We start from the raw sequence: 14418 nt of genomic DNA, 5'->3' as shown, positions 1-14418 counted from the left end.
AGGCCTCACTGAGGAGGGGACGTTTGTGCAAAGACTTGAAGGAGATGAGAGGATGAGCTATGTGGAGATCTGGAGGACAACTGTTCCATGCTGAGGGAACGGTAAGTGCAAAGGCCCTGAGGCAAGACTGTGCCAGGCATGAGGGCAAAGAGCAAGGAGGCCAGTGTGGTTGGAGCAGAGGGAGCAGGAGGGACTGACGTGCTCAGAAGAGTAATAGAGGCCAGATCCTGTCGGGCTGTGCAAACCACAGTAATGAGGTTGGCTTTTACTCTGTGTGAGATGAGGAGCCACTCAAAGGTTTTGAACAGAGGAGTAATAACAATCTGACTTCAGTTTCTAATAGAAATAGTATTAATTGTGGAGCAGGTTCCCACAATGACCCACGAAAGCCTATAAAATCCATATTGCCATTAAACTAAGGTGCTGATCAGACTCTGGGAAGCTGAGCTCAGAACACTGGACGTAGATCCAGGAGGTGGGGATTTGACTCACAGCTCCAGTGGGTGACTTTGGGTGTGCCAGTTAACATCTCTGAGCCCCATTTTCCTCATCGGAGAAATAAGGATGAGCAATACCTGCCCCATGGCTTTATTTTAAGGATCAAATAAAAACAGAACATAGGAGCACTTTGTAGATTGTAAAGCACTATATAAATGTGAGGAGGGGTGGTGAGAGCAATGGTGGTTGTGGTTGTGTCATTATTTCAGGGAAAATTAAATCCAGCACCTAAGTCAAAATGCCAGGAATGCAACCTTCTCTTTCCCACTCCTTATTAAATAGCCATGCAAGTGGGGCCTCCTCCTTCTCCAAGACTGGAGGTCAAGGAGAGAGACAAGGACCACGCTGATCTCGTGGAAGGTGCCCGTCAGGCTCCCAGCTGATCGGTTGTAACTTACAGAATGTTCGTAGACTGGGGGCTCCACGGTGGGTGGGTCTGTTGCCAAGGGGTTGTCCTAGCAAGAATCATGTCATGCCTCTTGTGGGCCCTGTGAGCCTCCCCGTTCAGGCTGCAGGGTGTTAGGCTGACCTAGATGGGCAACTTCTCCAAATAACCACAACCCTCTCCTCCTTCCCACCAGGCATTCCTCCTACGGAAGGCTTTTGGATGACCACGACTACGGGTCCTGGGGAAACTACAACAACCCTCTGTACGACGACTCCTAACAGAGGAACGTGGCCTGCGATGAGGAAGAACTGTCCTTTATTTATAAGTGCTTATCCAGTAGATTAATAACAAGTACCTGACGCACACTGAGCGACAATCTTAAGCCCTGTTTTGTTGGTATGGTTGTTTGTTTTCCTCCCTCTCCACCGGCTGCTACAACTTCCCCTTTCTGGTACAAAAAGAATCATTCTTTAAAGGTGGGTGGAGGCTGATTTGCAGCTGAGATGAGCCAACCTTGAGCCAGCCAGGCCAGACCACCATGGCGGAGGCTTCTGGACCCACCGCAGGACCCACTGCGAGAGGACTGAGGAAGAGGGATCAAGCTGTTTGGCTGGGGGTTACTTTCAGGGGAACTTTTTGTTTGTGGTGTTTCTTAAACTTTCATTTAGGAAATTACATTAAATCTCAATGAGGGGAAAGGAAATGAGTACTGGGAGGACCTCCCCCTACAGATAAGGAAGCAGGGGTTTCTCAGATTCTTTTTCAATCTGTTTATCTGGTTGTGTCTGACAGGATGCCTGCTTGGCTCTACAAGCTGGATCCCAGCTTCTTAGCTGCCTAATTAATGAAAGAAGAAACTAGAAGTGCCCCGGAGGAGGCCACAGGCCGAGGGCAGAGAGGCAGGTTGCTGTCAGGTCTCAGCGTGCCCTCTACCTCTGCTCCCCTCCAGGCCACGTTTCTCTGCTAAGGATGCCCATTCTGGTCAACTGCAGCTGGAATCCCAGCCCACAAGCCTTCAGCGGAGTTGTGGTTCCACAGGAGAAGGCTATGAGATGAGTTTAGTTATAGAAGAGAAGTGAGAGGCATGTGGAGTGGGTGTAGAGCGGGGAGTGGAGGGGGTGGGAGGTAAATGAGGGAGCTGACGTGCATCGAATACCTCATTAGAGAAGTGGGAATCAGCCCTCGGTAACTGTCGGAGACATCCATTCCTTGGACGAGCCCACAGAATCCTGGCTTTATACCCACAAAGCAACTGGTTCGCTGCCTTACTGTCTGTTGGATAATGGCTATAAACTGTTTTAAAAAAAATTTTTTAAAGCGCTAGTCTATCTGTAATTGCTCAGTGAGGCATTTCCAAAGGAAACAGATACCTTGATTAATCCATTTATTTTTCCCATACACTTACCATGTTAATTCTGCTGTTTAATAAATGAACACCCCTGGGTATAGTCTTAAAATTCTGCATCACGAATTTTAAGAACTGGTCATCTTTGCAGGCATCCATTTATTGCAGTGGTTCTCAACCAGCAGGCGACTTTGCTTCCCTCAGGGGACACTTCAAAATATCCGGTGAGGTTTTTGAGTGCCACAGGTTGCGGGTGCTGCTAGTGGGTGGAAACCGTGGGTGCAGTCAGCATGCTATGATGCACAGAATAGCCCACCACAACAAAGAATTGTCTGGCCCAAACGTCAATAGTGCTGAGTTTAAGAAGCCCTGATTTATTACAATGCCCGTTGTGACAAAACGAGACATTCCCAGATTAGTAATATTTTTTATGTTAACTAACTGAAATGATTTGTTCAATTTCTATCTAAAAAGCATTTAGTTTGTTGGCTCATGGGTTGTTTTTGGCATGCATGGTTGCCTTTTCATTTCTGTTTTCTGGATAGCTTTATTTCATGGCTCTAACTCTGTCCTCCTGTCACACCTGATAGTAGCAACTGGCGTCTTATGTCCTGATTTCATGGAATAGAAACATATATTGGGTCCTATTACAAAATGTGTTATATTGTCCTACAGTGTCATAAAGAACTTGAAACTGGATCAATTTTTATTTCTAAACTTGGACCTGCTGCCATGACTCTGTTTAGTTTCCAGAAACTTGACCCTCAGCTCATCCTTCCACTCGCTGTGGCCCAGCAAAGTCCTGACATGAAAACCCCCATTGCCATGCTGTTCTAAACCTCCCTGGTGTCAGAGACACTAGGATCCGTGCCACTTTCCACAACCTGCCATCCCACACTCTGAAAAGAAATTATTCCTCAACTCCTTAGATATCAAATGAGAGTGAGCAACCCCCAGAGGTGTTTCACAACAGGCGTGGGGAAGAAGAAGTCAGTTTCCAGGAGTTCTGATATATCTGATTATTAAAAAACAAAACAAGTGGACACTCTCAGAAAAATAGCCAGGAATGATCAAGGGTGCCCCTCTGGTCGTGCGTGGCCTGAATAATTGTCCCTCTTCCCCCCCTCACCCCCTTTAGACACCTTCAGTTTCCCAAAGGACAATTCAATAAAAGGAGGACATTCCATACATATTTTCTCCCTCAACCACAAGCATTTTGACAAAATGTCCACGAAACACCTTTGGAGAGGTGCTCTTCTGGATGTTGCTTCAGTCAGAAACACTGGGTGGAGGACCGGCCTCTTCCCAGGGAATCCTGGCCAATTATAAACCACAGACTCAGCATCTTTCCTTACTAAAGACTGCTATTGTGCAAGAGCACTTTATGGTTTTGTTGCTCTTATTAACTTCCAAATCCTTATGGCAAAGAGAGGGATCTGGACCTAAAGCAGATATACTGAGCAAGGTGACAGCTTCCCGTAAAAACTCTAACACTCTTTGTTGTGTTAGTTTAAAATATCTATAGGTTGAACCGTATGTTTCCAAGTGCATTTTTTCTGTTTTTTGAGTTGGCCACAAGGTTTTAACTGTATTCAACAAACGTTGCTTAAAACACACACACAGCCCCCCACCCCCGAAAAATATGCCGAAAATTGACGTCCTTTACCTCAGGGAGAGAGTCTGTTCGGGTCTCCTCAAGGGAAATGGCTCCAGTGGATCTAAATCAAGGACATGCCGTGCAGGGATAGGAGTAGTCCTAGAGGGTTGGAGAGAATGTCAGAGCAGGAGGGAGGCAAGCCGCCTCCTCTCTACCGTAGATGGCAGATGAGGAGAGAGTGGGACTCAACTTTGTTGTCTTTCCCCATGGCCCTGATGAAGTCTCCTGCTCTCCCTGGACATCTGTGTCGTCATTTCTTCAGTGGAGGTGATGCCTTCATATTGACCTCACCCCATGCTACCTCACAAATGTGTTGTGAGGACTAACAAAATCATGTCTACAGTGTTTTCAGTTTCTGGAGAAAAATATTTACGGACATTTTAAGTATCACATAGATATATAAGGGATCTCAGTTTCTTGTTTGTTGTTATACTGGTGTGTTGTTTTTACTTAAATCTATAAAACAGCTATATCGTAGCCACATCAGACAGCTGTTACAACTCTGGGCTACCCGCCAGAACAGCTGACTGACTGCAGGGTTAACCGAGCCTGGGACCACAAAGGATGGTTTTCATCTCCAAATGAAAGGATGGCCCAGGACATAGGTCTCATGGACTATTGAGTTAGGATCCAGGAGGTTGGAGTAACACAGTATTGACACCTGAACACTAACAGCAGTATACCTCTGGCCTTTACCATCCTGAAGTCTTCTAGGTTCTTTGTGGGGTTAATTTTGGTTTGAGGTCATCTATTTGCCCTTCATCTTGCTTGCAAGGGTGCATGGTTCAATCCCTCGCATCTGGGAAATAAATTTTTCAGTGGGGCCAGATGCTAATTTGCACGTTGGTTCACCTTCTTTGCCTTTAACCTCTTTTTGGCAAATGAATGTACCATTTCAACTTTGATTTTAAAGTGCTAGTTGATATTGGTAATTGTGCTAACCAAGAGACCAATGCCAGATTGCTTTCTTGGGGTGAGTTAGCCGACATTTAAAGATAGAAAGATGTGCAACTTCTTTGATATTTGATGTCACTGTATCTACATTTGTTGTAAGACATTGCATACTAATTATAATTATATCAATTAAAGTTGTTAAAAGCTTGCATCTGACAGTGGTGATTCACATTTTGATATGTTTTGTTATTGAGGCCATTCAGTTGGTATGCTCAGTACTTCTCGTATTAATTAGCCCTGGCTTGTTCTTAAAGAATATTTATCCCACATCAATAAATAATATTTTCTGCAGATCACGAAGGTTTCTCTGATCTTGAAACAGAATTGAAGGATGTCAGAAATGAAGAAACTTCCCAAGCATGATTTTAACTATACACCATGCCTTGTAAAATAGATGTAAAAATAAACACTTTGATTCAATAAATAGTGGTACATAATCAAGTCATATTAAGGGATATTGGCATTAATAGAACATTCGATACTTACTTTGTTCTTCAAAAATTAAGTTCAGCAAACCCATGCTTATCTGACTGTTAAATAGCAAGGAGTTTCAATCATCCGGAATAGAATTTCAACCCCCAGAAGCTAACCAAAGATTATTCTGATTCTGAAGAAAAGAGCAACAACAAAGCCCATGCGTTTTGCAACATAGGAGAGAAATGGAACCACCTGCAAACTAGAGCTTATTTTTCTTTTGTTTTTTTTTTTTTTTGAGGAAGATTAGCCCTGAGCTAACATCTGCCGCCAATCCTCCTCTTTTTGCTGAGGAAGACTGGCCCTGAGCTGACATCCATGCCCATCTTCCTCTACTTTATATGTGGGACACCTGCCACAGCATGGCTTGCCACGCGATGCCATGTCCGCACCCAGGATCTGAACTAGCAAACCCCGGGCCACCGAAGCAGAACGTGTGAACTTAACCACTGCGCCACTGGGCCGGCCCCTAGAGCTTATTGACTTGATAGTGGATGTAAACTTCAGGTCAGATTTAGTAAGTTTAATTACCTGGCTTCCAGGGGCAGAGCATGGAGGAAGAGTTGAGATGGAGAAAGAGGACCAAACGTGAAACAGGCCCTTCCCCACTGATTACAGTCATTTCTTTTCTTTTTTGCTGAGGAAGATTCACCCTGAGCTAACATCTGTGCCAGTCTTCTTTCTATATGCAAGCCGCCACCACAGCAGCTGACAAGTGGTGTGGGTCCACACCTGAGAACCAAACCTGGGCTGCCAAAGCAGAGCAGGCCAAACCTAACCACTTAAGCTGGCCCTCAGTCATTTCTTGAGGCCTTGCCATGGGCACAAAAGCAAGTGAAGACTCCATTATTCCAACCTTGCCTGAACTGGGTCAGTCAGCACTTTAAATGTGCATAGAAAGAAAAGGCCTAATAATAATATGTAGTGTTTACATATTATGAATTTTGGGTCCAAATCAAGATTTTTTTCTCCTGTATTATAACTTTTCCAAGTTAGATCATAATCTGCTTTGATTGTTTAGTAACCTATCTGCAATCTTTTACTCTCCTAAAATTCAATATACTAACCAATAGTTAACTATATTTTGATTTTTGTCAGAAAGTATTGAGTCATAAATGACGCCTGCAAAGCACTGGTCAAACCTGTGAGAGGAATGATCTCGTCTCTTAAAGGCTCTAGTCTTTGGCAGGTGTAGAATGGACTACATTTACCACGCTGAAAAAGTGTTAATCAGTTTGGGTCAACAAATGTGTTTCTATTTTAAGCAAGATACTGAATATTTACTATAAAAATGAAGGAATGTAATATTCATTCAGGACTCGAGGTGCCTGTGGGCATCATCTAAAGTAATGCCTGCATCAGCTTTAGTGGTCATTACACTCTCTCCATCTAACAGGTGGGAAAACTGAGGTTCCAGAATAGTAAATTCGTTCATGCCTATACTGAATCCTGTGTACTTCATAATGAGTAAGATGGCTCCTGCTCTCCTAGTATTTACAGTAGAAAGTGTCAGAGGTGGGATTCAAACCAGGTCCGTCTGTTACCAGAGCCTTTGGTCATTTTCCACTCAAGGGACTGGTATCTGATGTAAGTATAACCCAGCTCTTAAGACTCTCACAGCTCCTGCTAAAATGGGCCCTTCCAAAGTCCCCCTTAGCTATTTTGGGCAGTCTTGAGGGCATCTGGCATGCAGACCAGACCAAGCCTAGTCAACTCCCGAGCACATGTTCCCTGCCAGGCACTCACCTTCCTGCTGACTCCTGCTGCCCTGCTGGGCTGTGGTCTCTACCAAGAGGGGAGCCCGCCTCTCCCCATTCTGTTAGGGCACCAACACAGGGCTGCTCTGTCTCCCAGAATTTTAGCGAACTCCTCTCAAGTTCCCATTTGCAGCCTCCCTGCTCTCCACAGGAGTCCAGTGGTAGTCCACAGCAGGGCCAGGGATGCTGCCCTCGGAATCATTCCCCTCTTACCTAAGGCTCCATCATCATGCCAACTTGTCTTTTTTGGTGTCATAATGATAATGATAGCTTATTCTCACGTGGCACTTACTGTGAGCCAGATACTGTTATAAGCACTTTACATGGAGATTATCATGCCTGTGACATAGATATTATTAACATCTTCATTGTACTGATGAGAAAACTAAGGGTCACAGGTGTAGAAATTTGCCAAAGGTCACACAGCTAGTAAGTGGTGGGGCGGAATTCAAAGGCCAACATCAGCCTCCAGAGTCCGTGCTCTTGACCACAGAGCCCTCACTCTGTGCCAGAGGCTCATGGCTCGCGCACTCAGGCCCATCCCTGTCTGAACTCAGTGTGGGACAACCTGAGGCCAAGGCTGGGTACCCACCGCAGAAGCAAGGTCCCTCCCTGAAGGAAGGTTTCTGGAGTGGCCAAAGGGGCCCGCCCTTAGGGCAGCCAGCCTGGTAGGCTCTGAGCTGCCTCTATCTAGATTCTGACACTTCCAGCCAAGGTCACCCACCTGACAGCCATCAACTCAACAGCAGGGGACTCCAGGCTGACCTTTCCCTTGTCACCAGATCCACACAACAGCGGTGGTGAGGCAGTCCAGACCACTGTCTTGTTCTCTCACTAGCCACGTCTGCCTTGGCACTTGGACAGAATTCACAGCAAACATTGCCAGGCAGAGTGTTGAAAAGTTCAAATCAATCAGAAGCCAGGTGTTGTCAAGTGGTGTGAGACAAATGCCCACCCCCAGCCCCAGTGCCAGGACACAGCCTGAACGGGGAAAACAGAAAGCACTTCTCCATTTATTACTGTCTTACAAACATTGTAAGAACGGCAAGAATAAAGGTTAGAGGAGCCACCAGCAGGTAAGTGCTGAGATTCTTGGGTCTCTGGGAAGCTGCCACCCTCTCCGGCTGTGGCAGTGAGGCAGCGGTCCTCGAGAGCTCACTGGGAAGCCACAGCTGCCTCCATCCCTGACGGAGACAGTTTTCGAGAATGGCTTTGCCTTTTCTCCATTGTGCAGATCTCGCCCGAGAACCTCTCGTGAACAAGCTCTAGCCAGAGCCACACAGGAAAGGGAACTGCAAGAGACGCGGTTCCTGGCTTCCCCTCCTGCAAGAGACGCGGTTCCTGGCTTCCCCTCCGTGTTGAAAAGGAGATCTTAGAAAAGGGTGGAGGGATGCTGAGCTGAAAATAAACAAATGAGCACAGTCCACGCTTCTTACCCCAGATTAGAACTTCCCAAAAAGGACAGTAACAACATCACATTATTCCTGACATGATGTGACTGTCCCTTACACAACTGAAGATGCCCCCTTACCCTCTAAAAGAAACACACAGTATCCCATAGTTGCTTTATCTCTGGGAATGTTCACTTCTTTCTTAGTTCAGATGCAATCTTCCTTTGATATCCTATGACCTAAATGCCAAATTCTAGGGCTAACACTTTATATTGGCTAGAGGAGGAATGAGGAAGGAGAGAAAAAGAGCTGATTAATATATATATATATATATATATATATATATATATCTCTCTCAAAGCAAAGAAGAGATTGTGCGTAGTTATGAAGACTTCCTTTCTGCAATTAGTCACGTGCCCATGTTGGTATTTATAACTTTCTTCTTCCACCAGCCGTTGCATGTTCTCTTCGTCCTCAGTCAACATCTCACCTGGCCATGTTCTTTACATGGCAGTATGACTCAAACCTTCCGTCAAAATGTGAGTAAAATTTGGGGACTGGAAAAGAGAAAGGGAGCTACTGAGCTGGATACTGTTTCTACCATTTGAAAAATTTAAAAACAGCAAAGAAATGAACAAAAGAAAAAGAGAGAGGAAACAGTTCACATTGTAAATAAAGTGGCAAAGACTCCCTACTTTCATTGCTCTTTCCTCTGTCCTGCCCATCCCTCCAGCCCCCCGCAAAGAGAAATAGAAAAGTGTGCGGGGTGAGTGTAGAGAAGGGGCTCAAAACCATTCTCAGCACTTAGCTTGCTTCAGGTGGAGCCCTGGGTCTCTCCCCACCCTCATCCACCCCCCAATGCCTCCCATCTCTGCCCATCTCTGCTTGGGGTCTTCTCAGGAGAACGATGCATTCTTCAGAAAGCCAGAATTAGACAAAAGATCTGCTAGGAAGAGTGGGAGAGAGTAAGAGCCAGGTTTCCTTTGATTTATCCACTTTCAACATAGAAGGTCCACAGGCCATTCCTCCCTCCACACCCAGCAAGTCCCCCATCCTTCCCCTCCCGTGAGGAAACTCCGGGCCGCAGACAGTTTTGCTGAGCATGATAACAAGCTGTGGAGCTGATCTGCAATGAAATCAAACACATTTAACTGTCACAGGATGAGTAATCCTCAGTGGCAACTAATCTCAGGTCCTGAGGCCCAGGCCTGATGGAGGGGTTGTGCCCTCTCCTCCTGAACATCCATTTCTGGAAAGCAGCCAAGCTCATTAAGCAGCTCTACTCGGGGGCATGGCCTCATCTCCAGAGTGGAGAGGCTGCGTTTTATGCCTGTCTCCCGTAGGCCGGTTTCCACCCTCCCATCAGAGTCCAGGTAAATCCCTGAGCTAACTTCTTCGGGACTGACTTCCTGAGCCATCCCATGGGGCCAGCAGGTAGCTCTCCAGTAAAGAAAGGCACAATCAATCTTTCCTAGCCTCTCTGAGCTCCTGGAAACTGAGGCAGCTGGTTCCCTGCAAAGTAACAGGCTCTCAATCCAACCACAGTCAAAACCGTGAGCAAAGGAGACCTGGTGGGTAGAGATTCTGCCAACTCTCCGTCCTTTCCCCTGGGTTCCTTCTCTATGCATAGGACACTAGCAGTGAGAAGAGAGGGGCAGTGGGACACCCAGGCTGCTCCCTGACAGAGGCTTGTAGGATTGGAGACCAACGAGGATGCGTTTGCTCAGGGAGCGCCTCACTGTTGGCTCTGTTAAAGGCCCCGTGGGTTCCTGTAAGGAATGCACTGCGATGGGATTGTAGCACTGGAGGCACAACTTTGTTCGCTCTTTCATCATTGCAGACAGTACCCATTTATACATCCTAGATATATAAACAAGTGAAACAGGAGACAATCTGTAAGATAATATTCATCCTCAAAATCCTTTCAATCTAATAATAAAAAAGTCAGATCTGTGTTTCCGTCCAGAGTGATGGGTACCCTGGTGGAGTCACGTGCAGGGCACACTGGGAGCACAGAAGAGGATGTAGAGAAAGCATCTGAAAGTGTCCTGACAGGCTTATTTCCATCTTCCTTGGTCCCAGACATCTCTCTGATCCTTCTTCCCCCACCCTCTGCCTAATCAACTCCCTGGACCTGATCGTGACCTCTAGACTCTTCCTTTCCAGTCCAACCTTTGCCGGCAGTCCCAAATCTTACCTTGGAAATGTAATTTGTTCCACTGAACTAACCTGTTTGAACCGGGAGAGCTGTACTCTCCCACTCCTGGTCACACCCAACCAGCCCACTCTTCCAGTGTTTGTCATGGCCCAGCGATGCCCTGGCTAGAACTTGATAAGTACTGTGTCTATAACTATGGAAGAACGCAGCAGAGTGAGGAAAGAGGAGACAGAGGGAGAGAATGAACATCATCTTCTCTTCATCTTGCCACAATATCCTATGATAATAATTCACTAATGATCACCAAAGAACTAAACTGGTTTTCCTGACTGTGTTCCCTGGTGGAAGGGATCGGGGAGAAGGGAAATGATATTTATTGAGTGCTTATTGTATGCCTACAGCATGGGGAAAGTATTAAAATCTTTTTAGAGATGAAGAAACTGAGGCTCAGAAAGGTTAAGCGATCTTCCCATGGTCACACAGCTAGTAAGAGGCAGAGTCTCAATTTCAACCCTGGATCTTCTTACTCCAAAGTCCATGTTCCATCTAGTAAGACAATGTTTCTCAAACCATAATCTGTATGCAAATCACTGGGGATCTTGTTAAAATGCAGATGCTGATCCAGAGGTTGAGGAGGGGACCTAAGATTCTGCATTTGTAATCAGCTCCCAGGTGGCACTGATGCTAGGGGTTCCTGGCTGCCCCCTGATTTTGAGCAGAAGGCAATAGATAATGAAGCCTTCTGCTCATAATCCCAGGTAAACCCCAAAGGCCAGACAGGGAGCAGTTTTCAATAGAGGTGATAACACCATCTCTTACCCCCGGGCAACATATTCCAGTTTTGATTTTTAGTTGTTGCTAGGTGGAGTTACTAGCATTCAGTATCTGGGAGTCAAGGATGCTACAAATCCTACAATGTATGAAATAACTCAGATTGATTCTATCAGGACAGTCCCGCACAGCACAGAATTGTCCCATCTAGAATTCTTACAGCGTCCTCATCAAGGAGCTCTGCACAACAGCATGGGGTGGTGCGCGCCGCAGTCAGACACCATTCCTTTGGCTGCCTCATCTCCATTACTTGTTCTCAGTCATTAGAAGCATCAGCTCTGCCCTCCAGCTGTTCTGCTCCAGACTGTCATCCCTGACAGCTGCTCTACAGGGTATCACGGCACACACCGCAGTGCATCCTGATGTCTGGCTTCCGGGAACTCCAACGTGTCAACAGAAAAGATGATCTGAGATGGGCCTAATCAGAGAGAGGTATGTTCGCATATTTCTGGGCACCCCTAAAGAACTCAGGGATGCTGCTATTACACAAACTTGGATATTTTAGGAAAACATGTAGGCCAGCTGATAAATTCATATCATTTTGCATTCCATGAGAATTTCTAAAGATATTTAATGAGAAGATGGGAGAGGAGCTGACATCTACTAAGCTTCTGCTATGTGTCAGGAATTCGACAGATGCTTTACAAATATTGTTTCACTGCATCCGTAGCACAGAGTAATCAGTACAAACTCAGACTCCGGAGCTAGAGTGTCTAGGTTTGAATCTCAACTCAGTTAATTACCAGTTGTGTTACCTTGAAAGAAATATTTAACCTCCCAGTTCCTCAGTTGCTTCATCTGTAAATGAGGATAGGAATGGTATCTGCCTCATTAGGCTGCTATGAAAGTTAGAGTTAATACCTGCACAGGGCAGAGCACAGAGCAAAGACTATAAAAGTACATGCTTGCCAAATAAAATCGCCATGCACGATAAATTATTTTGCCATATTTTACAGATGAGGAAACTGAGGCACGCCCAAGTTCACACAGTTACAATGTGGTAGAATCTGTCTAATACTCGCTGAGAACTTATGATGTACCAGACACTACTCTAAGTGACTTACTAGCATCAACCCAATTAATCCTCACATCCACCCTAAAAGATGGATATTGTTATCCCCATTTTACCATACGAGGAAACTGACTTGCCACGGGGTACATATTCGGATAACGGTGAATCCAGGAACTGAGCCCGGGTTTCGGCTCCGGAGCCTGGGTGCTCAGTTCCAAATAGCATCCTGTGTCCGTTTCTTGACCTACCGCTGTTGGACACTACTGTGTGCCCACCACTGAGCGAGGCATATTTTGGGATAAAAAGAAGTAAATGTCACAATGGTTACTTTAAAATTAATAATTTAATGCCATATTTTTATCTTCTCGTAGGATAGATTATTGGCAATAACAGCATATGAAAATAAGCTTGCCCTTAAGTCTCGGTTCTGCCAATTACTAACTTTAATAACCCTGGGCCCATCACTCAAGCTCCTGGAGCCTCAGAGTCCTCACCTAAACAAGTATAGTTGATAATACCTACTGGGCAGTGGTGTTCATAAAGACTGAATAAGATCCTCTAGGCATGGTGTTCAATAACTGTGAACCCCATCTCTTCATTTCATTTCTCTGTGCCTCAGAAGAAACGATAAACTAGAATTAGAAACACAGATATTGTTGACGCACGATTTATAATAAAGTTTCTGGATGACAGGTAAGAGAGTTCCACAGTTGACTCTTGAATTGGAGTTTTGTTCCTGAAAATCCATTTCATGTAATTAAAATGCAAATAATCATGAAAAGAAAATCCCCTCACTTTGGATACAGTCTTTGATAAACATATATTTAATATATAAAACCAAACACATAATATAAATCTATATTTGAAAATATCTGGGGGTGGAAGTGAGCATAGGCTAAGGGTTTGGTTCCTGAAAACATGAGTCCAGTGAAATGTGAACTGAAAATGCTTTCTTCTCCTGGTAAGTTTCTTAGTCATCAGAATCAGCCATTTTCATTGCTCCGAGGACCCTGGAAATGTTCAATATTTTGTTCACTTGGGGCAAAATTTTCCACTGATGAGTTAATGAGTGCAAATGGTCAATTCTAAAGGAGGAGTTTCAAAGGTGACCTCTCTTACAGTGATCTCCTGCTCCCTTTTCAAAAACATGAAACACCTGTCTTAAACAGTAGCCTTCATCTTCCAAGACTTCAGCGAACTTCTCCAGAGAAGCCTTCCATGTCTTTATGTCAGCCCTTCCAGCTTCCTCTGAAATCTGAAATTTGCCGGCAGTTATCTTTCTGAATGATGAAACCATCCCTTACTCCACTTACCACCTTTTCCTGATGGTTCCCCAGCTCTGTTCATAAGAGTTTTAAAAAGTGACAATCAGGAGCCAGCCCAGTGGTGCAGTGGTTAGACTCGCATGTTCCACTTTGGTGGCCCGGGGTTCACAGGTTTGAAACCCAGGCGTGGACCTACACACCACTCATCAAGCCATGCTGTGGTGGCATCCCACATACAAAATAGAGGAAGATTGGCATGGTTATTAGCTCAACACCAATCTTCCTCAACCAAAAAGAGGAAGATTGGCAATAGATGATAGCTCAGAGCCAATCTTTCTCACCTAAAAAAAAAAGTGACAATTAATGCCTTATCGATAAGCTAAGAATTTATGGCTTAGTTCAGAAGCATGCTCTTTAGCCAATCATGAATTCATATCATGAGAAGTTTTTTCACCTTTCAAATCAGCACACCACGTTGTTTTATCACTATTTACATTGACTTAAGTCTATTTAAAAGCACGTCAGCTTCAGCTGTTAAGTATTCATCAATACAAAGTTTGTTCGTTATGATGAAAGTGCTGCTTATGATAAGCCTATAAAGACAGCACTTCTCAAGTTAAGCCATCCTAAGTCAGGCGGTGTCTGTTTCCAAATATTCCATTAATCACATATGCTGTCTTTGCTGAAA

The 14418-nt window shown here is 45.0% G+C and overlaps 1 protein-coding gene and 1 long non-coding RNA gene across 2 annotated transcripts in view; both read left to right on the top strand.

The window, feature by feature from the left end:
* Positions 1 to 4991, top strand: part of PARM1 (prostate androgen-regulated mucin-like protein 1) — a 107313-nt gene extending 102322 nt beyond the window's left edge. The window contains exon 4 of the mRNA XM_046655876.1: positions 1080 to 4991. Coding sequence (XP_046511832.1) covers positions 1080 to 1164 — 85 coding nt within the window. The 3' untranslated portion in view covers positions 1165 to 4991. The remainder of the gene's footprint in view (positions 1 to 1079) is intronic.
* Positions 4992 to 8072: 3081 nt separating this feature from the next.
* Positions 8073 to 13195, top strand: LOC124236907 (uncharacterized). Its single transcript, XR_006887871.1, has 3 exons — positions 8073 to 8149; positions 8917 to 9003; positions 11714 to 13195. It is a non-coding gene; the product is annotated as an uncharacterized LOC124236907 (long non-coding RNA).
* The last annotated feature ends 1223 nt before the right edge of the window (positions 13196 to 14418 follow it).

Source organism: Equus quagga, chromosome 3 (genome assembly GCF_021613505.1).
Source record: "Equus quagga isolate Etosha38 chromosome 3, UCLA_HA_Equagga_1.0, whole genome shotgun sequence".
Taxonomy (NCBI): domain Eukaryota; kingdom Metazoa; phylum Chordata; class Mammalia; order Perissodactyla; family Equidae; genus Equus; species Equus quagga.
The sequence above is the reverse complement of the archived record's forward strand: the minus strand, read 5'-3'. Positions and strand labels throughout refer to the sequence as shown.